Source organism: Neomonachus schauinslandi, chromosome 13 (assembly GCF_002201575.2).
Source record: "Neomonachus schauinslandi chromosome 13, ASM220157v2, whole genome shotgun sequence".
Lineage (NCBI taxonomy): Eukaryota > Metazoa > Chordata > Mammalia > Carnivora > Phocidae > Neomonachus > Neomonachus schauinslandi.
This window is the reverse complement of record NC_058415.1, coordinates 31,155,372-31,181,060: the sequence shown is the minus strand read 5'-3', so window position 1 is coordinate 31,181,060 and position 25,689 is coordinate 31,155,372. Positions and strand designations below refer to the sequence as shown.

The following is a 25,689-nucleotide window of genomic DNA, read 5'->3' as shown; positions in this document are numbered from 1 at the left end:
AGAAAAGACATACTGGTAGCACTCTGAAGGGAAGAGACTTAAGTGCCATAAAAGTACAACCTCTGAGCTTATTTAATATAGGCATAAAACAACCTTAAGCATTTCAGAAATTTCATGTGATATCTTGAAAATATCGATATAATCTAAGAGATAGAATAATGTTCATAGTGATAACCATTAATAAGAAAACATATTGAACTATACAATCTGAGAATGTAGAAAACTGTATATTTTTAGATATATTTCCATTAAAAATGGTTTAGACCCTTATTAGATTCTTATATATTCATATGTACATATATGTGTGTGTGTGTGTATGTATACACTTGTGTTTGTGTGTGTGTGTGTGTACACATACGCACTTTGGTATATGGGCAGTTACTTGATGTGGAACACCAGGTGTTGTTTTAAAATTTACCTCTGTGATGTATTTCTCAAAAAACATTTATATTAGAATATTTTCTCCTCAACAAAGCTATTTTTAATATATTTGATGTTATCGGTCTCCCTGCTCGGTGGGGAGCCTGCTTCTTCTGACCCTTCCCCCTCTCATGCTCTCTCTCTCTCTCTCTCACTCTCTCTCAAATAAATAAAATAAAATCTTTAAAGTATATATATATATTTGATGTTATATGCTCATAAAGGACTGATTCTGTCCTTTAATAGGAAGGATAGTCTTTTAATCAGGGCATTATTTATAATTTTTGCAGAAGCTGTTTATTTTTAATGAGTTGTCTGTTCTTCATGAGTCTAAATAGAATTTTGTTAAGTAAATTTGCTAATTGTTTTTTATGCTGCAGTTAAACATAACGTATGCATCTTAACTTGTTCCCATATTATAAATTAGGGTTTTATTTGATTCTAATGAATAGTTTTATGCATAATGTACTCAATAGCATGCATTGTAAAAGAAAAAGACTTCTTCAAGGATCCGGGAGTTTTTCTGTAAAGCCTTCCACCTCACTTCCGTTAATGATACAAGGTATATGCATATTGCCTTCCTTTACAGAAACGAGTAGAAAGGTAAAAGAAAACATAGATTACAAATACTTGACACTGTAGTCTTTGAAGGCATGTTTATAAGAAAATTTTCGGTTACATACAGAGTTTAATTGATTAAATTTTGTGACTATAAATTTTTAACTTGTCCATGACTCCTAGAATTTGCATATTAGTTTTTTCTTTTTAAGATTTTATTTATTTATTTGAGAGAGAGAGCTCGAGTGAGTGGAGAAGCAGAGGGAGAGGAACAAGCAGACTCTGTGCTGAGTGTAGAGCCCAACACAGGGTTTGATCCCAGGATGCTGAGATCATGACCTGAGCCGAAACCAGGAGTTGGACACTCAGCTGACTGAGCCACCCAGGAGCCGCGCATATTAGTTTTAAAATATTTTCTGCTCTTCAAGAAATAGAAATTCTTGGGACTGTACTTAGTAGGGATAATCTTAATGGGATTACTAACATACAAGCTATTTCCCTTTAAACTGCCTAAAAGGTTTTTTCATGAATAGCTTATAATGGCCACAAGCATAATGGTAGCAATAGACAGTATATGTTTACATTTTAGTATCATTCCTTATTTTTCTACAGAAGCTAATACTGATTATGATAGATGTTAGTTGTAGAAATTAACTTTATTGGATGTTTATAGTAATATTAAATACTAGTTTATTTGTCTGCCATCATTTGGGAATAAGGTGTTTCACTTAACTGAATTTTCTAGATAACTGAAGCCTGACTTTAAGAGTAAATTTCTTTTTCTTTTTTTAAATTTCTTATTTAATCATTTAATGACAAACTTCTTTGCCTCCTTTTACTATATTGAACAAAATTTTAACCCTTTTTTTGATGACTCAAGGATCATTATGAACGTCCATAATTATACTGATATCCTAAAAATGTATTGATATCAGTAACTCTAATTAAACATTTACCAAAAGACCTTTATGCTATATATTTTGAAGGTGTGTGTTTGTATCTTTGCTTTTGTTCTCTCTCCTCATTGTCAACCTATTGTTTTTTGTGTTTGTCCATGTACTTGCCCTAGCTTATATACTGTGAATTACAAAACAAGTAACAATATTTATAAGAATTAGACTCATAGTAAGGACCTGAGAGACTTTCTTAATAATTAAATGCATGAACTTGGTGATAGTGATAGCCATTTTGACTGATTCATTGCCTGTGGGCTTCCTTCACTATTGCCAGACAAATAGAGTATTAATTTTGATCTTCAGAAGAAGCTATCACTGTCAAAACTAAAATAGTATTTATAATTTTTTTTTTTAAGATTTTATTTATTTATTCATGAGAGACAGAGAGAGAGAGAGAGGCAGAGGGAGAAGCAGGCTCCCAAGGAGCAGGGAGCCCGATGCGGGACTCGATCCCAGGACGCTGGGATCATGACCTGAGCCGAAGGCAGACGCTTAACCATCTGAGCCACCCAGGCGCGCCCCAAAACTAAAATAGTATTTAGAGTCAAAGCAATTCTGTTGCTTATCATCAACTTTTATATGTATAATAATGGCTCCAATAACAAAGAGGATGTATTCCATATAGACATTTGGTTGTCATGAATGCCATTGCTAAAGACAGAAATATTTATGTGATAGAGGATTTAACATGAATTCGTACAAGCACCTCACTTCTTCAGAAGATTTCTCTGCAGGGCCTTTCTAGATAGTTTTTCCTACCAAAGCAACAAGGAAGAATTATCCCACTTCTTCACCCCATGTCAACATGTCATTATAAAAGCTTTCCTAACCTCTTAGAGGTTTTGCCATTGAGCTACTCATTGTATTAGAAGATTTACAGTCCTTTAAAATCTAGATTGTTTACTTATTCTTGCAAGGAAACTAATTCCATTTATAGTTAATAATGTAAGGAGAGAAAAATGCTTTAGTTTTCTTGAGTTTGTTTTAGCACACCTGGTACCATTACTTCATGTAGGGATTTATTCAAAAAAGGCTCAACATCCTTTAGATCCTGCAGTGTTATACCTAATTATCTACCTGAGATTTGTTTAAAGTGAGACATCTGGTTGAGATAAATAGAAGTATATAGTTTGGCAGTTTTTAAATTTTGTCTTTCTCATTATCATTCAGACCATAGGATTTTTGAGTAAGCTAAAGGAGAAATCACAATAACATTTTTATTTTTGTGGTTTTAGTGAAGAGATAAAATTTGCATTTTGCCTAATTATTTGAAAAATATCTTTTTAAATTGAGGAAATGTATTAGTTTTCCAGAAAGATAGAACTAAGATACTGATAAATTTGCCTGATCCTATTGTATTTGAAATTTATTAGACATTATTACTCTCTAAATAATCAAAATTGGAAAATTTTGCCAGGCTTAGATTTTCAAAGAGATTTCAACCTATTTTTCTTTAATAAGGAAAGATCCATATAGAAATTGGGTGTAAGGAAAAGTGTGAACAATTTGGCAAAAAAAAAAAATGTTATTTATAAGAAAAGAAACTTTGCCTGGATGATATAATGATAAATGGTAGTCTTATCAATATAGAGAAACTAAATATAAGACCTTTTTTTTTTTTTTCTAATATATCTTTTGGCAGTTAAATAACTCAACACTTAGGATAAATATCATAGTCAGTATGTAAAAAAAGTTATAAAACTGCCTTACTCTTTGATCTTGTAATCCTGTTTGGAATTTAATTTTTATTTTCCTCATTTCATGCCCCCTTCTCCCCAAAAAAAGCAATTTACACAGTGGTGGGTTCAGCACACTACCTCTAATAGTGGAAATTTGGAAAAAGCCTGTATGTCCAACAGTGGGGAGATTACTAACCAAACATTATTAACACAGTGGTATACCATGTAACTAGTAAAATAAAATATTTGTAGATCATTGTTACTATATGGAAGTATTTGTAAAATGTTAAATTTTTTAAATACACAAAATAAGATGTGCCTAATGATTACAATATATAAAAAGACTTGTTAAAGAATTGGAAAGGAATTTCAAGTAATGAATAAAATTAATCTTTATTATGTTCTTAAGATAATTTAAATTTATCATACAATAATAATATTTCTCTTGCCTAACCAAAGGCTGTACATTAGCAAGACCAACAGAGAAATCAGAAGCTTGGATCAGATGGTGACACCCCATTTTTTGGTCACAGAGTTCTGTATAAGCCACTAGTTATGAATCAGGGATGATCCCTCCCCTTCCCCCAAGGAGATTTGGTAATGTCTGAAGACATTTTTGGTTATTGAAGAGGTGGTACTGGCACTTAATGGATAGAGGCCAGCAATGCTGCCAAAATATCCTACATTACAGTGATCCTATAATGCAAATGATTTCCCCCCCCCCCCCCCCCCGCAACAAAAAATTGTCTAGCCTCGAATGTCAGTTGTGTGGAAATTGCAAAACCCTAGCATAAGCCTGTATTTGCTAAGGGCCCTATTCTCTCACCATATTTAAAGTTTTTAAAAAATTAAAACACGCTTTTGGAAGGCCTGCACAATAGATAAAATAAGCTTCTTTACCTATCTTAGTTACAGATTGAAGTCTTATTCATAAGGCAAGTATTTCCTCAGTGTATTCTGTGTGTTATGTGTAGTACCAAGAACTTGGTAGGGATCTGAAATTAAAACAAAGTCCTTATCCTCAAAGAATTCACTAAAGAGCTTAAGATTTTATCCCCAACCCTGGGGATAAATTTTTTTAATTTTAATCTAGGTGAGTTGGGCTAGCTTCTGTCCTTTTATAAAAGACTTAATCTTTTCTTTTCAATGAAAGCAGCGTTCAGAAGTCAACAAACACTCCAGACACTTGCTCACTTCCCTTAGTTACATGTTTATATGTTTGGGAATAGGGTGGAGGCGTAGGTAGCATTGCATTTTATGAAGAATCAAATGGTAACTGACATGCCCAAAATAATAGTGAGAAAAAAAAGCTAGATGACAGGAAATGTGAACCAGAGCAATATATGACTGGTAAGACAAAGCTTCAATCAGTTAATCACTGAATTATCTAAGAGTGCATTATCCACATTTATTTATGGTAAATCTTGTTCCTTGGGTATTTTTTAACATTTAATAACTACTCAGCTAAGTACTGGATTTTAACCCTTGTTAATAGTGCTCAGTGTTTCTACTTAACTACAATTTGGCGTAGTTGAATCCCATTAGGGAAACTTTCATAAAAAGAATTATTTGAGGGTCACCCTGGGTGGCTCCGTCGGTTAAGCGGCTGCCTTTGGCTCAGGTCATGATCCCAGTTCCTGGGATTGAGCCCTGCCAGCCCTGCCTCTGGCTCCCTGCTCAGCGGGGAGTCTGCTTCTCCCTCTCCCTCTGCTCCTGTCCACCAGCCCCTCCCCCGCTTGTGCTCTCTCTCTCTCAAATATATAAATAAATTTTTTTTAAAAAAGAAAGAAATATAGATCATAAAGTTGAACAGTGCTTGAGAGTCACTGTATTAAAATGTAACACAATAACTTGTTCATAATGATGACTCAAATCATTGAGAGTTAAATTTTATTCATCATGTGTTCAGGAAATCTGGAAGACATATTTCTCTCAATTTAAAAAAAAAATTGCATCTAAAGAGAAAACCTCAGTTAACTAAGAAATTTACTTATGTAGTTTGAATACTTTCTATGGGCCCACTCTGTGCTAGGCTTTGTGGATAGAGCCTGAGAAAGTGAAAATAAGTAGGATACTGTCCTTGCTCCCAATCTTCATGTCACTTACGTGGAATTTTTGTGCTCCAGTGATACCAAACATAGCATTACTTAGTGATTCAGATTGTGCAGTGAATTGCTTGGGAACCCACCTTTCTGATATATCAGGTATAGAGTTGATCAAATGTCAATTTATTTGCTACCACCAATTTACAGAAAAGGGTCAAATTCAAATACTTAGCCAGGGGCACCTGGGTGGCTCAGGCAGTTAAGCAGCTGCCTTCAGCTCAGGTCATGATCCTTGGGGTCCTGGGATCAAGCCCCACATCAAGCTTCCTGCTCAGTGGGGAGTCTGCTTCTCCCTCTCCCTCTGCCTGCCACTCCCCCTGCTTATGCATGTGCTTTCTCTCTCTCTCTGTGTCAAATAAATAAAATCTTAAAAAAAATCAAATACTTAGCCAGTGGTTAATTTCCATTTCAGGATTCTTTCTTCTTCGTAAATGAAAGTGGTTGTATACCATTAGTACATATATATATATATGTGTATATATATATAGTTAGATTTTCTTCCCCAGTAGTAGTAACTACCTTACTAGGAATATGATCTGTCATCCACTTTTTTTTTTATTGTTCTTTTTTTTTTTATGTTATGTTAATCACCATACATTACATCATTAGTTTTTGATGTAGTGTTCCATGATTCATTGTTTGTGTATAACACCCAGTGCTCCATGCAGAACGTGCCCTCTTTAATACCCATCACCAGGCTAACCCATCCCCCCACCCCTCTCCCCTCTAGAACCCTCAGTTTGTTTCTCAGAGTCCATAGTTTCTCATGGTTCGTCTCCCCCTCCGATTCCCCCCCTTCATTTTTCCCTTCCTACTATCTTCTTTTTTTTTTAACATATAATGTCATCCACTTTTTCCTCTCTACAGAGCTAAATGACATCAAAATTTGCAATAAATTCTAATAATTGATATAGTTGTATGTTTTCTAATTAAATGCTAATTTAGAAATATAATGGAAATGTTCAGTGTGGGATGCCTAAAGTACAGATGCTTTCCTTTTCTATTAAATTAATCTCAAGTGAAAATGGATGAGAGAAAATACTAGCATGTGATAGTTCATATTAGAACCTCTGGCACTGGTAAAGTCACTTTTAACTTTTCCCATGTTAATATGTATACATTTCACTATACTGTCAAACTAGCACTTTTTCAAGGGACTGTATACCAACAAAATGAATGTAATGTTTTACCCCTAAAACTGAATATGCAGGAATATATGAGTATGGTGACAGTTTCTTTAGGTAAGCAAGAAAAAAAGTGAATACTACTTTTTCATTTAATATTATTTAGACTAAGGAGAATGTCAAATAATTGGTTTACTAATATACTTAATTATAGTTGATTTGTGCTGTATTTTTATACATATGAGTTTAAATTATTTACAAGCTATCTTCAGATACTGCTAGTGATTTTAAATGAGACATCTTTGTGTATCATTCTGTGTGGCTTTTCTCAAAGTTATTTTCATTTTGTGTGAAAAGTGAGATACATTGTTATATAATCCCTTTTCCACAATGAGATTTATGTGACAAGAGTAAAGCCCGTAACAAAAATATTTTGTTATATGATCCAGTTTCTATGAGCTAACATTTATAAGTAAAAGCGTATAAAAAAATGGCATTGATACTTTTGTTATATACCTCTTGTTTTTGTACTGTTCTTAATAAAAATGTTTTTACTATCTCCACAGTAATGGTGCTAACCCTCTCAATTTATAAAAGCATTCTTTGTATATTTATATATGATTTTATTTTTCTTCATAGAGCTGTGGATAGCTATTTTTTTTACATATAACGTTATAAGAAAATCTATATAAGTAACAGGATGGTTAGTGTAAATAAGTTACTTTCACCTAAGTTTAACATTCAAAGTGTCTAAATTTATTAAAATGTATGAAATATGTCCATGATGATAAGACATGTAAGAAACCTGGAATTTATTTGTTTTCCTTTTTTCTTCCTTTTAGGTGTCCAATGTCTCCAGCATCAGTAGATTGCCAACTCCCTGTCCTTGCAACACCCCAGCCAGCATTATGCTAGTTCTGTCATACCCATCCCCGATTACTGCAGCAGAATGGAATCGTTCTTTAGTTGTAAGGTAAGTTTCCCTCCCCACTCATTTCACACGCATAGACTCAGCTTTTCATTTTACAATATTGTGTAGTTTTGTAAGTTTTTTTAAACTTTCTTTTTCCATATGGTTCCTTAGGTCATTAATGTATCATATTCAAAAACTTATAAAACTGCATAATATAATAAAAGACTTCTCTTGTGACCATAGACCAGCTTCTTTTTGTAGTAATCCCTAGGAGGTTATAAAACCTCCATTGTTTGACATTTGGGGCATCTCATGGAAAGGGAGCTGGCAATCTGCAGCTGCTGTGGACATTGGATGAGAAAGTATTGAAAGGTAAGCTTCAGATTTAGACCATATTGTATGCCTTTGGTTCCATCGTGTATGCTTGAATTCATACTTTACATTAAACTTTATAGTAAATTCATAAAAGAAAAATACTACTCCCCTCTTCTTTAAAGTGACCTGCAGTAAATGTTTGCATTATTAGGTTCACATAATACATTGGGATTATCTTAGAAGATAATTTTTATCCCTGAAAATAGTGAGAATTCTAATATCGAATGAGATATTAAAAGAAAATACTATTAAATGAAAACAGTTCGTTTATCCCCATTTTCACATACTTGTTAGTAAAGCAAAGCTATTGCTAGCTTTTATCTTATTAAATATATTTTTTTGAGAAGTGGTTATAACACTGTTTCACAAATGGCCTATTACTAATCCTTCTACCTGCTGTCTTTGGTTCTATATTGATCACTACAGATAAAGATTATAAGAGCTTTCTGATTTTTATTATATCCATATTCTTTCCTATGTATTTGAAGAGTGGGGAATGTGCTGTGTTCCTTGTTTTTTAATTCACTTTTAAACTTTAGAACACTATAATTTTAAGTACTATTTTAATTAAACAAATGAAAATAAGTTTTGATAGATTTTAATTTTTGCATTACAGAGACACCTACATATAAAGATACATACTTAACGCAATACAATCTTTTGTTCTTTAGGAATTGTCTGTGTATAGACCAATTGGGACAGCATTATATAGTGGCAGGAGAGTTAGATTTTAACATTCAAAAGACTAGAATTCTAACTGAAAATCTGCTTCTATCTACAAGTACTTCCCTGTGATTCACTGAGCCAATTTCCTTCTGTAAAATTATGTTCTTTTCATTCCCGTTAGCTTTAATAATTTTATCCTAGAAGAAACACAGTAGTTATTCTCAGTTTTTCCTTTCTGTGTATGTAAATAAAGTTAATAAATCAAAAAAGCTAATGTTAGCTTTTAGTTAATGAATTGATTTAAATTCAGGAAATAATTTGATTTTACATAGATTTTTACATTAGACCCAAGTTAATGCAGATCATTGGCATCTCTAACTTCTTTTAAAAATTCATAACTTTTTTTCTGTTTACACTAGTCTCATTGTATACTGTGACACTCCAAGACCACCACTAGGTAGAAGGGGACATGTTTTAATTCCATTTGGGTTGTATTGACCAAAGAAGATGGTAAATGAAATAGGCAGTATGAGTTCCTTTTTTACTGCCAAGTGGATAAACACTTTACCTAAAATACCAGTCCCAGAGCAGTGATTCTGAACTTCTTAAAAATGTATGTCCCCTTTTGGTAAACATAAAAACTGTGGACACACATACCCCATGACAGGATATAGTGATATCCTTCATTGAGGTCATTGTATTCTTTATACGTATCTTCTAGTTTTTATCAGTCTTTACTTTCTGTAATTTCTGTTATAAGAATAATAGACTTTTTGTTTTCCAAACACAAAATGATTAAATATGCATTTTAAAATAATGAAATGCTATACCATCACTACCCAAGTTGAGAATATACAGTATAAAGAAAGGGAAGAAGTCCAAAAAACATATATAAAGTTAGAAGGCCATAGACATTTTCAAACAGGTTAGCAGATAAGACAGAAATACAGGAAAGTTAAAAATCTATTCTCTGATTAATATTTATGACCCCTTCTCTGTATATAGTTGGCTAGTTAAGTAATATATTTTCTGGGCATTGGATTAATTAAAATTTAGTAATCAAAATAAAATCATAAGATAAAAATCTTCTAATCTTTTTAAAACTCTTTTCTACAAAAATCAATGCAGTAATTTAGTAGAAAAACAAACACAGCTGACAGATGTCTTGAAATAATGACATTCAGCTACACAGACTCCTCTTCCTGTGCCTCAGTCTACCCAGTCCCAAGGTCTGATAATACTGCTAGTTCTTCTGCATTCCCCACACCATCACCACTACACTAATCTAGATAGCAGCCATACTGCCCAGGTTAATTCTGTATCTGCCATTCTTCCCCTATAACCCTCAGTTACAAAGAATTCAGCATGCCTAGTGCTCTCTAGTCTTTTAACACTTTTCCAATTAATTATACTACAGAGGTGATATAATTAATTACTCATACCTTTCCTCTTTCTGCTTTCTTTAGCTGAGGAAAAGTTTATTCTCACCATTTCATTTTTGAGCCAGGTAGTAATTGAAAAGTAGAGAAATAATGTTGATGTGCCCCGTTAAAGGGAAAAAAAATCTCTTATTACCTTTTTTTTTTTTTTTTAACTGGAACAGAATGCTACCTCATTCTGCACATGATTTTAGGTTGACTGTCATCTGCCTTTTCATCTTCCTCACTTAGCTCTCCCTAGAGGAAAATATTATTTATTGTTTAATAGTTTTATTTTCATGGGTTAGAATAAGCACTTTATACTATCACCTAGTTTTTTGGGGAGGGTGGGAAATAAACTTTTGAGATATAACTTACTGTTAAGTTGGGTCCTTTGAGAAAGCATTTGACAAGAGGGAAGGTCTGTCTAGGTTATTATATGAAATAATTACTTTCCTTGAAATTTTTTTCACAATATTATCATTTGTCATGCCGTTAAGAAGACACAAGAATTAGTCATTGAGCCTAGGTTCCATATTCATTACGTGCACATACACATATACTTCCACATCTTCCTACTCTTCAAATAAACAATTTAAAAACCTCAGAGGTAGAAATGTAGTCATTTATTTCTACATGCATAAACGTTTTGTTGGTTTAAAGCACAAAATGTTGGGGGAGTAGGAACTATATTATTAATCATTTATGTTTGTGGCTAAAATTTCACATTACATAGATAAAATTTCACATTTCAGTGAATGAAATGTTGAAAGTTTTAGATATATGTAAAATTGGAAAATTTATGCGCAGATTTAAAATACATTTTGCGGGGCGCCTGTGTGGCTCAGTCATTAAGCATCTGCCTTCAGCTCAGGTCATGACCCCAGGGTCCTGGGATCGAGCCCCGTATCGGGCTCCCTGCTGTGTGGGAAACCTGCTTCTCACTCTCCCATTCCCCTTGCTTGTGTTCCCTCTCTCGCTGTGTCTGTCTGTGTCAAATAAATAAAATCTTTAAAAAAATAAAATACATTTTGCTCTAGGGAGTAGTTTTTTTTTTCCATTTTTTCTTTTGTTTTTGGCGGAAGTGATTTTATTTTTCTGACTTAATGTTCTACACATGTGCAAATTAACTGAACAATTGCTATGAGATGAAGTCTAATTTTTGCATGTTAAATGTGACCCACAATATATATAGTTGTGTGTTTTTTGTTATCAAAGAAAAAAAAATGAGTGGGCTAAATGGTATGTGAATTATATCTCAAAAAAAAAAATACAACATGGTTATATAACAGTAAATGAAGATGGTGGTGATGTTGATACATCATTGTGGGGAAAGGGGGAGTTGGCTACCTAAAGATAAAACTTCTATAAACTTATTGTTCCTATGGTATTTGAATAATTTTATGGGTACTGAAGTAAATTTTTATTAGAGGTTTTTATAACATGTCAGATTGAATTATGTGATACAGCTTTTAAGAGGTAATGTAGTTCTAAGAACTTCTAGTTCTAAGAAAGACTTCAGCATCAGGTCTAGGTTCAGGTCATAGGACCTTAAACAAGTCATTTAATCTCTCTGAGCCTTAGTTTTATCATTTGTTAAGTGAGACTAAAATGCACATACGTTAGAGAGTTTTCATCACTGCTTGAGTAATGTATGCTCTCATGCTCACACAACCCCTTCTTTCCTCCCCTCTTCCTTACCTTCCTCCCTCCTCTTCCCTCCCTCCCTCCCCCCCTCTAGATACAGATCTATGAATGAAATACTTAGTATAATACTTAGCAAATAGAGAGAGGGGGTATCAGTAATTATTAACACTTACTGTAACTATAGCATTATATTATTGAAAATTATGACCATTTGTCTGCTTGTTTGTGCTGGAAACATTTTTAAGTACAATAATTGTAAAATTTCCTGAGGAAGTTTGTTAAGACTGCTTTTGGATATAACAATCCTTTTTTTCTCTTTTTCTCCACTCTTTGGGATGATTACAAAAACTTTACAGAAGTGAGCCATATCAGTTACATATTTAGTGAGTTTATATATATGTTTGTATTTTTACAACATTGGTATTAAATACATTCATAATGATTGTTATTACCCCATCTATCTCCTGAACTCTTCATCTTGTAAAACTGAAATTCTTTATCTATTAAATAACTCCCCATTCTCCTTCCCAGCCCCTGGCCATCACCATTCTACTTTCTGTCTATATGATTTTACTACTCTTACGTACCTCGTATAATATACAATATTTATGGTTTTGTGACTGCCTTATTTCACTTAGCAATTAAAATATTTATAATTGACCCAATTAAAAACTTTAAAAATTTTTGTCTCCTTATTTGATTAAATAGGTTTTAGATTTCTCCTATAGAATTGCGAATCTTTAAAATATTACAAATAAGATTTATTACAGGATATTTTTCCCCTTTACAGCCTTCTAAAGAAGACGTATTCATTTGATGGGTATGGCATTTCATCTTGTGTTTACTCAGAAAATAAGGCTTGACATTCACTTTTAGATTAAATCTAAAGGATTTACTTGAACATTGTGTTTTTAGGGCAAATGGTATCATCGGAGGCAAGCTGTAAAAGAATTGCATGGAACGTTGATACGCCTTTTAAATGAATTGCTGCCATGGGAACCAAAGTTGATGAAAGCTTTTCAAAGAAACCGGTAATTTGAACTTTAGAATCTGTTTTACCTATTTTAGGGCTCTTAATTTATAATTATGGAAAGATATCCTGGAATCATTTTGTAATTTTCCCTTGATTTATAATTCAGGAGATATTTTTGAGTCCCTACTGTGTTCAAGGCACTTTCTAAGCCCTGAAAAAGTAGGATTGATTAAATAAAACCCTATTTGTGGCTTATATTCCTTTTCTTTTTTCCCATTGTGGTAAAATGGACAAACAAAATTTGCCCTCTTAACCAGTTTTAAGTGTATAGTTCATTGGTATTAAATACATTCATAATGATTGTTATTACCCCATCTATCTCCTGAACTCTTCATCTTGTAAAACTGAAACTCTTTATCTATTAAATAACTCCCCATTCTCCTTCTTCCCAGCCCCTGGCCATCACCATTCTACTTTCTGTCTATATAATTTTACTACTCTTACGTACCTCGTATAATATACAATATTTATGGTTTTGTGACTGCCTTATTTCACTTAGCATATTTTAAGGGTTCATCCATATTGTGACATATGTCAGAATTTCCTTCCTTTTCAAGGCTCTGTGGTATTTCATTGTATGCATATACCACATTTTGCTTATTCATTCATCTGCCAGTGGACACATGGGTGGTTTTCGTGTTTTAGCTATTACGAATAATGTTGCTGTGAACATGGGTGTGCAGATATCTCTTCAGGACTGCTTTCAGTTCTTTTGGTTTATACTTTGAAGTGGAATTTCTGGATCATATGGTAATTCTATTTTTAATTTTTTAAAGAACCACCATAGTCTTTTCCACAGTGTCTACAATTTTCCATTCCCACCAACAGGATCCCAATTTCTCCACCTCCTCACCAACATTTGTTATTTTGTTGTTTTTTTTATAGTAGCCATCCTAATGAATACTAGGTGGTATATTGTTGTACTTTTGATTTGTATTTGCCTAATGATAAATGATATTGTGTATCTTCTCATATGCTTATTGGTTATTTATATATCTTTGGAGAAATGACTATTCAAGTTTTTTGCCCATTTTTGAATCAGTTTGTTGATTTTTTTTGTTGCTTTTTAGGAGTTCTCTGTATATTCTGGCTACTCCAATCCCTTATTTGCAAATATTTTCTTCCATTCTATGTGTTACCTTTCTGTTTTGTTGATAGTGCCCTTGATGAACAATTTTTAAAATTTTCCATGAAGTCCAGTTTCTTCATTTTTTATTGTTGCTTATGCCTTTAGTGTCGTTCCCAAGAAATCATTAGTAAGTTTAGTAGTAAGTTTTGAAACCAAGAAGTGTGAACATTCCAACTTTGTTTTTATTTTTCAAGATCATTTTAGCTACTTGAGGTCCCTTGAGATGCCATATGAATTTTAGGATAGGTTTTTCTATTCCATAACAAATATCATTAGGATTTTGATAGAGATTGCAGTGAATCTGTAGAGCACTTTGGGTAGTATTGACATCCTCGAAATATTAAGTCTTCCAATCCATGAATATGGGATGTGTTTTCATTTATTTAGTCATCTTTAATTACTCTCCAGTGTTTTGTAGTTTTCACTGTACAAGTCCTTCACATCCTTGATTAATTCCAAAGTATTTTATTCTTTTTTTTTTTTAAAGATTTTATTTATTTATTTGAGACAGAGAGAATGAGAGACAGAGAGCACGAGAGGGAAGAGGGCAGAGGGGGAAGCAGACCCCCCCACTGAGCAGGGAGCCCGATGTGGGACTCGATCCCGGGACTCCAGGATCATGACCTGAGCCGAAGGCAGTCGCTTAACCAACTGAGCCACCCAGGCGCCCCAAAGTATTTTATTCTTTTTGATGCTTTAAAAACGGAATTGTTTCAAGTTGCTTTTCAGATTGATTGTTGTCACTATAGAAATGCAACTGATTCTTGTGTGTTGCCTTTGTATCCTGCTACTTGCTGAACTCATTTATTAGTTCTAACAATTTTTTGTGTGGAATCATTAAGGTTTTCTACATATAAGATCATGTCATCTGTAAAAAGAGATTATTTTTTTCTTTCCAGTTTGGATGCCTTTTCTTTTTTCTTGCCTAATGCTTGGTCTAGAACTTTCAGTATAATGTTGAATAGAAGTAGCAAAAGTGAGCATCCTTGCCTTGTTCCCAAACTTAGAAGAAAAGGTTTCAGTCTTTCACCATTGAGTGTGATGTTCACTATGGGTTTTTCTTGTGTGGCTTTCTTATGTTGAGATAGTTTCCTTCTATTCCTAGTTTGTTGAGTATTTTTATCATGAAAGGATGTGGAATTTTGTCATGCTTTTTCTGCAGTTGAGATAATCATGTGGTTTCTTCACTTTATTATGTTAATGAAGTATATGCCATTAATCAATTTTCATATGTTGGACTGTCCTTTATTCCAGGTATAAATCTCATTTGGTCATGGTGTATAATCCTTTCAGTATGCTGCAGAATTTGATTTGCTTATATTTTGTTGACCCACTCTGGCATCTTGCCATGCTCCCCCAGATCAGTATCTCTTATCTTATGGGAAGGTGGCAGAGTGGGTAGACCGTAAGCTCACACTGTCCCATGTTTACAACTAGATATCATCCACATCCAAGTCAGTAAACCAGAGAGCAGTCTGAAGACTGGCAGAACAAACTCTACAATTAAATATAGAGAAGAAGCTGCATCTGAAAGGTTAGGAAGGTCAGAAAGGCAGAGGGAGGCTGCCCGCAGGAGGGAGGGAGCTGTGCATGCGGAGAGGACAGAGAAACAGGCACTTGTACCAAGGAACTCATATGGGAAAGGCTAATCCCCATAATGTTTGGCTTTAAAAACCAGAGGGGCTGAATTCTATGAGTTTGTAAAACCAGTGGAAATTGGAGCTTGTAGCTTTAAAAGTCTGCTGATTCAGCACTGGGTGAGCCAGAGGGGAAAGTGATAGCTGGGTTGCTGCCCTTAAAGAGACAGCAGCCTATGCGGAGAGGCAACATAAAATAGGCAGTTTACACAACGCCATGGGCAAACAGGAGACAGATTTGTTCATACTGATTTCAGAGCATGTTGGTGGACTTCTCTGAAAATGAGGGAACTGGCAGGCACCATTTTCCTCCCCCAAGCTCCAGCATAACCATAAACTCCCTGTGGGAGAAGAGGCTGCACAGATATTTGTAGCCTGGACCCAGGGCTCAGGGCAAATTTTGTTAAAGCTGCCTATGTGCCCCTCCCAGACTCTGGGTGTATACCTGATGGGGTTTTGGAATATAGGTGAGATTCAGTGGGGTGGAGTCTGGAGCCAAGGACCAAGAAAGAATTCTTGAGACGTCTTTGGTGCAATATGGTGGTTTATTAAAGCACAGGGACAGGACCTATGGGCAGAAAGAGCTGCTGCCCCGGGGTTGTGAGGGGTGGCTGATTATATACTATGGGGTTGGGGGAGGTAAGGAAAAAGGTTTCAAAAGGATTTTCATATGTTAAAGAAGACTCAACAGGATACCAGAGGCCTTGCCATTGTGAAGTTAAAGTTTTTCCCTCTAGCAAGGCATTAACATGAAAATAGTTGGAAACTTCCTGGAGGAACATTATACTCTGCCTGCCTGTCAATGGGCTGCAGATTATAAGGACATTTAATTGTATCTACATTTCCTTCTGGAAGCTAGGTTATTGATAGGAATGAGTTCTTGTAGATTGCTAAGACATTTGTAAACTGAGGGAGACTCCAGTCTTGCAGGATTGTGATCTCTATAGGTTAACTGTTTTTCCTTTCCTTAGCTTTAGGGCAGCCAGGAGTACCTGAGGAATGTCACATATATCCCATGGGTGTTGGGGGTCATGGGGTGTCAGTTTCTGCTTTGTCCTTAGCTTGCCTTCTGTTCCCTCATCATACCTGCTGCTGCGGGCCATGCCCAGCCATTGTCATACACTCTCCCAACAGCTTCACATCCCCAGCAGCCATAGCACTTTGGGAGATCTGGCATAAGACTAGTGGCCCAAGGCAATTTAGCTAACACCAATAACCCATTCCCAAGTTCCCTGGTGGGCATGTGCCCCTCAGAACTTGTCTGCCTGAGTCTCACTAACACCATAGAGTAAGCACATCCCACAACAGGTAGAGGGTCAGTGCAGATGACTGCACTGAAAGGAAAAGTGACTCTGACACAACAGCAGGATGTAAGCAACACACATAGGATACTCTCCTGAAGTGCCAGGTTCTGGTAAACAGGGGACACTGCACTGCAGGGGACTGTAGGACCTCCTCTTCATGAAGTCACTTTTTTCAAGAGCAGATGACATAGCTGACTTTCTTAACAGAGAGAAACAGACACAGAGAGCCAGGCAAAATGAGACAAATTTATCCCAGATGAAAGAACAGGACAAGGCCACAGCCAGAGATTTAAGCCAAACAAATATAAGGAACATGCCTGATATCTCGAGAATTTAAAGCAATGATCATAAGGATGCTTGCTAGTATTGAGAAAAGAGTGGAAGACATGAGTGAGACCCTTAACACAGAGTTAAGGAATAACATAGAGGGGCAACTGACTGGCTCAGTTAGTAGAGCATGAGACTCTTGATCTTGGGCATTTGAGCACCACATTGGGTATACAGATTAATTAAAAATAAAATCTTAAAAAGAAAAGGAATAACATAGCATAGATAAAGGGCTCAGTAAACAAAATGAGAAATACACTTGATGGAATGTAGCAGGATGAAAGAAGCAGAGGAATAAATTAGTGACCTTGAAGACAGAGCAATGGAAAGCAATCAAGCTGAACAAAAGAAAGAAAAAAGAATTACACAAAACAGGAATAGACTTAGGGAACTCAGTGACTCCATCAAACATACTAACATTTGTATTATAGGAGTCCCAAAAGAAGAGAAAGAAAAGGGGACAGAAAATTTATTTGAAGAAATAATAGCTGACTTCCCCAACCTGGGGAAGGAAACAGATAACCAGATCCAGGAAGCACAAAGAACTGCCATCAAAATCAACAAAAGCAGAACCACACTAAGACATATTGTAATTAAATTGGCAAAATACAGTAATAAAGAAAAAAATCTTTAGGACTCATACAAGAATTCAGTAAAGTGGCAGGATATAAAGTCAATGCACAAAAATCAGTTGCATTTCTATACAACAACAACAAGACAGAAGAAAAATTAAGGAGTCGATCCCAATTACATTTGCACCTAAAACCATAAGATACTTAGGAATAAATCTAACCAAAGAGGCAAAGGATCTGTACTCCGAAAACTATAAAATACTCATGAAAGAAATTGAGGAAGACACAAAGAGATGGAAAAACGTTCCATGCTCATGGATTGGAAGAACAAATATTGTGAAAATGTCTATGCTACCTAGAGCAATCTACACATTCAATGCAATCCCTATAAAAATACCATCCACTTTTTTCAAAGAAATGGAACAAATAATCCTAAAATTTGTATGGAACCAGAAAAGACCCCGCATAGCCAGAGGAATGTTGAAAAAGAAAAGCAAAGCCGGTGGCATCACAGTCCCAGACTTCAAGCTCTATTGCAAAGCTGTTATCATCAAGACAGGTTGGTACTGGCACAAAAACAGACACATTGATGGAACAGAATAGAGCGCCCAGAAATAGACCCTCAACTCTATGGTCAACTCATCTTTGACAAAGCAGGAAAGAATGTCCAATGGAAAAAAGACAGTCTCTTCAACAAATGGTGTTGGGAAAATTGGATAGCCACATGCAGAAGAATGAAACTGGACCATTTCCTTACACCACACACAAAAATAGACTCAAAATGGATGAAAGACCTAAATGTGAGACAGGAATTCATCAAAATCCTAAAGGAGAACACAGGCAGCTACCTCTTCGACCTCAGCCACAGCGACTTCTTCCTAGAAACATCGCCAAAAGCAAGGGAAGCAAGGGCAGAAATGAACTATTGGGACCTCATCAAGATAAAAAGCTTTTGGAGAGCAAAAGAAACAGTCAACAAAACCAAAAGACGACTGACAGAATGGGAAAAGATATTTACAAATGTCTTATCAGATAAAGGACTAGAATCCAAAATCTATAAAGAACTTATGAAACTCAACACCCAAGGAACACATAATCCAGTCAAGAAATGGGCAGAAGACATGAACAGACATTTTTCCAAAGAAGACATTCAAATGGCCAACAGACATGAAAAAGTGCTCAACATCACTAGGCATCAGGAAAATACAAATCAAAACCACAATGAGATACTACCTCACACCAGTCAGAATAGCTAAAATTAACAAGTCCGTAAATGACAGATGTTGGCGGGGATGCGGAGAAAGGGGAACCCTCTTGCACTGTTGGTGGGAAGACAAGCTGGTGCAGCTACTCTGGAAAACAGTGGGAGGTTCCTCAAAAAGTTGAAAATAGAGCTACCCTACGACCCAGCAATTGCACTACTGGGTATTTACTCCAAAGATACAGTAATCCGAAGGGGCATGTGCACGCCAATGTTTATAGCAGCAATGTCCACAATAGCCAAACTGTGGAGAGAGCTCAGATGTCCATTGACAGATGGATAAAGAAGATGTGGTATATATATACAATGGAATATTATGCAGCCACCAAAAAAATGAAATCTTGCCTTTTGCAAAGACGTGGATGGAACTAGAGGGTATTCTAAGCGAAATAAGCCAGTCAGAGAAAGGCAATTATCATATTATCTCACTTATATGTGGAATTTGAGAAACAAGGCAGAGGATCATAGGGGAAGAAAGGAAAAAATAAAACAAGAAGAAACCAGAGAGGGAGACAAACCATAAGAGACTCTTAATCTCAGGAAACAGACTGAGGATTACTGTAGTGGAGGGGGGTGGGAGGGATGGGGTGGCTGGGTGATGGACATTGGGGTGGTTATGTGTTGTAGGGAGCACTGTGTATTGTGTAAGACTGATGAATCACAGACCTGTACCCCTCAAACAAATAATACATCATATGTTAATAATAAAAATAATAATTAAAAAACAAAAGTTTAAAAATTTTAAAATAATATAAAAGCTAAGGCTAGGAGGAGACTTTTCAGCAGAAACTTTGCAAGCTACAGGGGAGCGGCATGATATATTCAAAAGTGATAAATGGGAATAATCTGCAGCCAAGAATACTCTATCCAGCAAAGCTATCATTCAGAGTAGAAGGAGAGATAAAAAGTTGCCCAGACAAAAACTGAATGAGTTATTGACCACTAAATCAGCCCTGCAAGAAATATTAAAGGGGACTCTTTGAGTGGAAAGGAGAGACCAAAAGTGGCAGTATAAAGGAATGAAAACACAAAAGCAGTAAAAGTGGGTATTTCTTTTTCTTTTTCTTTTTTTTTAAAGATTTTGCTTATTTGAGAGAGAGAGCACATGAGAGGGGGGAGGGTCAGAGGGAGAAGCAGACTCCCTGCTGAGCAGGGAGCCCGATGCGGGACTCGATCCCGGGACTCCAGGATCATGACCTGAGCCGAAGGCAGTCGCTTAACCAACTGAGCCAGCCACCCAGGCGCCCAAAAGTGGGTATTTCTGTAAAAAAAAAATCAGTCAAGAAAAACACAAAAGAAAGAATATAAAATACAATAACAGGGGAAACGAATGGGTTCAAACTTAAATGACCGTCAACTTAGTATAGACTGCTATATGCATAAGAGATTATATACAACCCTAATGGTAAACATATATAAAAAGCCACTAATAAACATGCAAAGAATAAAGAGAAAGAAATCCAAATATAGCACTAAAGAAAATCAGCAAAACATGAAAGACAAAAAAAAAATCAGAAAAAAATCTTCAGAAACAACTACAAAACAAGTAATAAAATAATAAATACATACTATCAGTAATTACTTTGAATGTAAATGGATTGAATGCTCCAGTCAAAAGACATAGAGTGACAGAATGGATAAAAAAACAAGATCCATCTATATGCTGCCTACAAGAGACTCATTTCAAACCCGAAGACACCTGCAGACTGAAAGTGAGGAGATGAAGAAACATCTGTCATTCAAATCAATCTCAAAAGAAAGCCGGAGTGGTAATATATTGCACAAGCTAGGCTTTAAAACAAAAACTGTAAAAAATAAATAAATAAATATAAATAAATAAAACAGACTGTAAAGAGACAAAGGAGGACACTATTTGATGATAAAGGGAACAATCCAACAAGAAGATACAACTGTAAATATTTAGGCACCCATCATCGAAGCACCCAAATACGTAAAACAGTTAATAACATAAAGGATTAATTGATAATATGGTAATAGTAGGGGCCTTTAACACCCCACTTACATCAGTAGACAGATCATCTAAACACAAAAACAAGGAAACAGTGGTTTTGAAGGACACCCTGGACCAGATGGTATTTAACAGATATATTCAGAACATTCCATCCTAAAACAGCAGAATATACATTCTTTTCAAATGCATATGGAATATTCTCCAGAATAGATTACGTATTAGCCCACAAAACAAACCTGAACAAACTCAAGAAGATCAAAATCCTACCATGTGTCTTTTCTGAACACAATGCTGTGAAAGTAGAAGGCAACCGTAAGAGAAAATCCTGAAAGACCAGTAATACGTAGAGGTTGAATAACATGCTACTAAACAATGAATGGGTCAACAAGGAAATCAAAGAAGAAATAAAAAAGTACATGGAAACAAATGAAAATGAAAACACAGCAGTCCAAACCTCTGGGATGCAGCAAAACCAGTTCTAAGAGGGAAGTTTATAGCAATATCGGCCTACCTCAGGAAGCAAGGAAAATCTCAAATAAACAACCTAACTTTACATCTAAGAAAGCAAGAAAAAGAACAACAGTCAAAACCTAAAACCAGCAGAAGGAAGGATAGAATAAAGATTAGAACAGAAACAAATGATATAGAAACTAAAAAAAGCAATAGAACAGATCAGCTGGTTCTTTGATCAAAAATCAATAAAATTGGTAAACATTTAGGCAGACTTATCAAGAAAAAGAAAGAACTCAAACAAAATCACAAATGAGAGAGGAGAAATAACAACCAATACCACAGATGTACACAGTTAGAATATTATGAAAAACTATATGCCAACAAATTGGACAACCTAGAAGAAAAGGATAAACTCCTAGAAACCTATAAGCTACCAAAACTGAAACAGGAGGAAGTAGAAAATTTGAACAGGCTCATAACCAGCAGGAATTAAATGAGTAACAAAAAATTCCCAACAAACAAAACTCCAGGACAAAATGGCTTCAAAGGTGAATTAGACCAAATTTTTAAAGAAGAGTTAATACCTATTCTACTTAAACTATTCCAAGACATAGAAAAGGAAGGAAAACTTCCAAATTCATTTTATGAGGCCAGCATTACCCTGATACTGAAACCACATAAAGATACCACCAAAAAAAGAGAACTACAGGCCAATACCCCTGATGAAAATAGATACAAAAATCCTGAACAAATACTAGCAAACCAAATTCAATAATACATCTAAAAAAATCATTCACCACGGATCAAGTGGAATGTATTCCTGGTTGCAGTGGTGGTTCAATATTTGTAAATCAATCACATCAGTAAGAGAAAGAGTAAGAACCATGTGATCTTTTCAATAGATGCAAAAAAGCATTTGACAAGGTACAACATCCATTCATGATAAAAACCTTCAACAAAGTAGGTTTAGAGGGAACGTACCTCAACATAATAAAGGCCATACATTAAAAACCCACAGCTGACATCATCCATTATTTTTTTTTTTAAACATCATCCTTAATGGGGAAAAACTGAGAGCTTTTCCCCTAAGGTCAGGAACAAGGGAAGGCTGTCCCCTCTCACTACTTCTATTAAACATAGTACTGAAAGTCCTAGCCACAAAAGTCAGAAAACAAAAAAATAAAAGGCATCCAAATCAGCAAGGAAGAAGTAAAACTTTCACTATTTGCAGATGACATAATACTCTATATAGAAATCCAGAAAGATTCCACCAAAAGATTGCTAGACCTGATCCACAAATTTAGTAAAATCACAGGATACAAAATCAATGTACAGAAATCTGTTGCATTTCTATACACCAATAATGAAGCAGCCGAAAGGGAAATTAAAGAATCAATCCCATTTCTATTTGCACCCAAAATAATAAGATACCTAGGAATAAGCCTAACCAAAGAGATAAAAGACCTGAACTGTGAAATCCATAAAACAGTGGTGAAAGAAATTGAAGAAGACACAAAGAAATGAAAAGACATTCCATGCTCAAGAATTGGGAGAACAAATATTGTTAAAATGTCTGTACCACCCAAATTGGCAATCTACACATTTAATGCAATCCCTATCAAAATATCAACAGCATTTTTTTATAGACAGAGAACAGACAATCCTAAAAAAAAGATCCTGAATAGCCAAAGCAATCTTGAAAAAGGAAAGCAAACCTGGGGGAGGCATCCCAATTTCAGACTTCAAGTTATATTACAGAGCTGTAGTAATCAAAACAATATTTATTGTACTGGCACAAAAAGAGACACATAGATCAATGGAACAGATTAGAAAACCCAGAAATAAACACACAATTATATGGTCAGTTAATCTTCAACAAAGCAGGAAAGAACATCCAATGGGAAAAGGACTGTCTTCAATAAATGGTGTTGGGAAGACTAAACAGAAACATTCAAAAGAAACAAACTGGACCCCTTTCTTACACCATACACAAAATTAAATTCAAAATGGATTAAAGACCTAAATATGAGACCTGAAACCATAAAAATTCTAGAAGAGGACACAGGCAGTAACTTCTTTGACATTGGCCATAGAAACATCTTTCTGGATAGGTCTCCTGAGCCAAGGAAAACAAAAGCAAAAATAAACTATTGGGGCTACATCAAAATAAAAAGCTTCTGCACAGGGAAGGAAACAATCAACAAAACTAAAAGGCAGCCTTTAGAATGGCAGAAATATCAGCAAATGACATATCAGATAAAGGGATAGTATCCAAAATATATAAAGAGCTTACACAACCAACACCCAAAAAACAAATAATCCAGTTAAAAAATAGGCAGAAGACATGAACAGACATTTCTCCAAAGAAGACATCCAGATGGCAAATAGACACATGAAAAGATGCTCATCATCACTTATCAGAGAATTGGAAATCAAAACTACAGTGAGATATCACCTCACACCTGTCAGAATGGCTAAAATCAACAACATAAGAAAAACAGATGTTGGCTAGGATGTAAAGAAAGGGGAATCCTCTTACAGTGTTGGTGGGAATGCATACTGCTGCAGATACTGTGGAATACACTATGGAGGCTCCTCAAAAAATTAAAAATAAAACTACCTTATGACCCAGCAATGTCACTACTGGGTATTTACCCAAAGAATACAAGAACACTAATTCAAAGGTATACATGCACCCCTATGTTACAACAGCATTATTTATAATAGTGAAGATATGGAAGCTTTCCAAGTGTCCATTGATTGATGAATGGATAAAGTGGCATGCAAGCACGTGCACCCACACGTGCACACACACACACACACACACGAATATTATTCAGCCATAAAGAATGAAATCTTGTCATTTGCAATGACATGAATGGAGCTAGAGAGTATAATGCTAATCGAAATAAGTCTATCAGAAAAAGACAAATACCATATGATTTCACTCATATGTGGAATTTAAGAAACAAATCAAGCAAAGGGGAAAAAAGAGAGAAACCAAGAAACAGACTCTTAACTATAGAGAACAAACTGATGGTTATCAGAAAGGAGGGTGGGGGATGGGTTAAATATGTGATGGCGATTAAGGAGTGAACTTCTGGTGATAAGCATCAGGGTGATGTATTGAATTGTTGAATCACTTCAAAATAATGTAACACCATGTTAACCAACAGGAATTAAAATATAAACCAAAAAAATGAAAAAGAAAAATAGAAAGATACTCATCTATAGTTTTCTTGTAGTGTCCTTGTTGGGCTTTGGCTTTAGCGTCATGCTAACCTCAAAGAAAAAATTAGGAAATGTGTGGGGCACCTGGGTGGCTCAGTCGTTAAGCGTCTGCCTTCGGTTCAGGTGGTCATGATCCCGGGGTCCTGGGATCAAGCCCCGCATCAGGCTCCCTGCTCCGCGGGAAGCCTGCTTCTCCCTCTCCCACTCCCCCCTGCTTGTGTTCCCTCTCTCGCTGTGTCTCTCTCTGTCAAATAAAATCTTAAAAAAAAAAAAAAATTAGAAAGTGTGTCTTTCTTTTCAGTTTTTTTGGGAAAAGTTTGAAAAGGAATGGTATTAGTTCTTTAAATGTTTGGTAGAATTCACCAATGAATCCATCAGATCCAGGGCTGTTCTTTGTTGAGAGATTTTTTTAATCATTGATTCATTCTCCTTTAATAGTTACAGGTGTATTCAGATTTTCTGTTTCTTTGTGACTTAATCCTGGTAGATTTTTGTTTTGAGGAATTTGTCTATATCATTTAGGCTATCCAATTTGGTGGCATACAGTTTTCATAGTACTCTTATAAATCTTTTTATTTTTATAGAATTAGTCATAATGGCTTCACTTTCATCTTTGGTTTTCCTACTTTGAGTCTTTTTTTTTCTAAGTTCATCTAGCTAACGGCTTGTTAATTTTGTTGATCCTTTCAAAGAAGGAACTTTTGATTTCATTGATTTCCTCTCTTGTTCTATTCTCTATTTTGTTGAACTCTGATCTAATCTTTATTATTTCCTTCCATTAGCTTTAGGTTTAATTTGTTATTTTTTTTTTTTATTCTTATGTTAATCCCCATGCATTACATCATTAGTTTTAGATGAAGTGTTCCATGATTCATTGTTTGTGCATAACACCCAGTGCTCCATGCAGAA

General features: G+C 35.2%; 1 protein-coding gene across 1 annotated transcript in view; it reads left to right on the top strand.

The window, feature by feature from the left end:
- Positions 1 to 25,689, top strand: part of KIAA2026 (KIAA2026 ortholog) — a 158,223-nt gene that overhangs the window by 115,576 nt on the left and 16,958 nt on the right. The window contains exon 6 of the mRNA XM_021682404.1: positions 12,777 to 12,892. Coding sequence (XP_021538079.1) covers positions 12,777 to 12,892 — 116 coding nt within the window. The remainder of the gene's footprint in view (positions 1 to 12,776; positions 12,893 to 25,689) is intronic.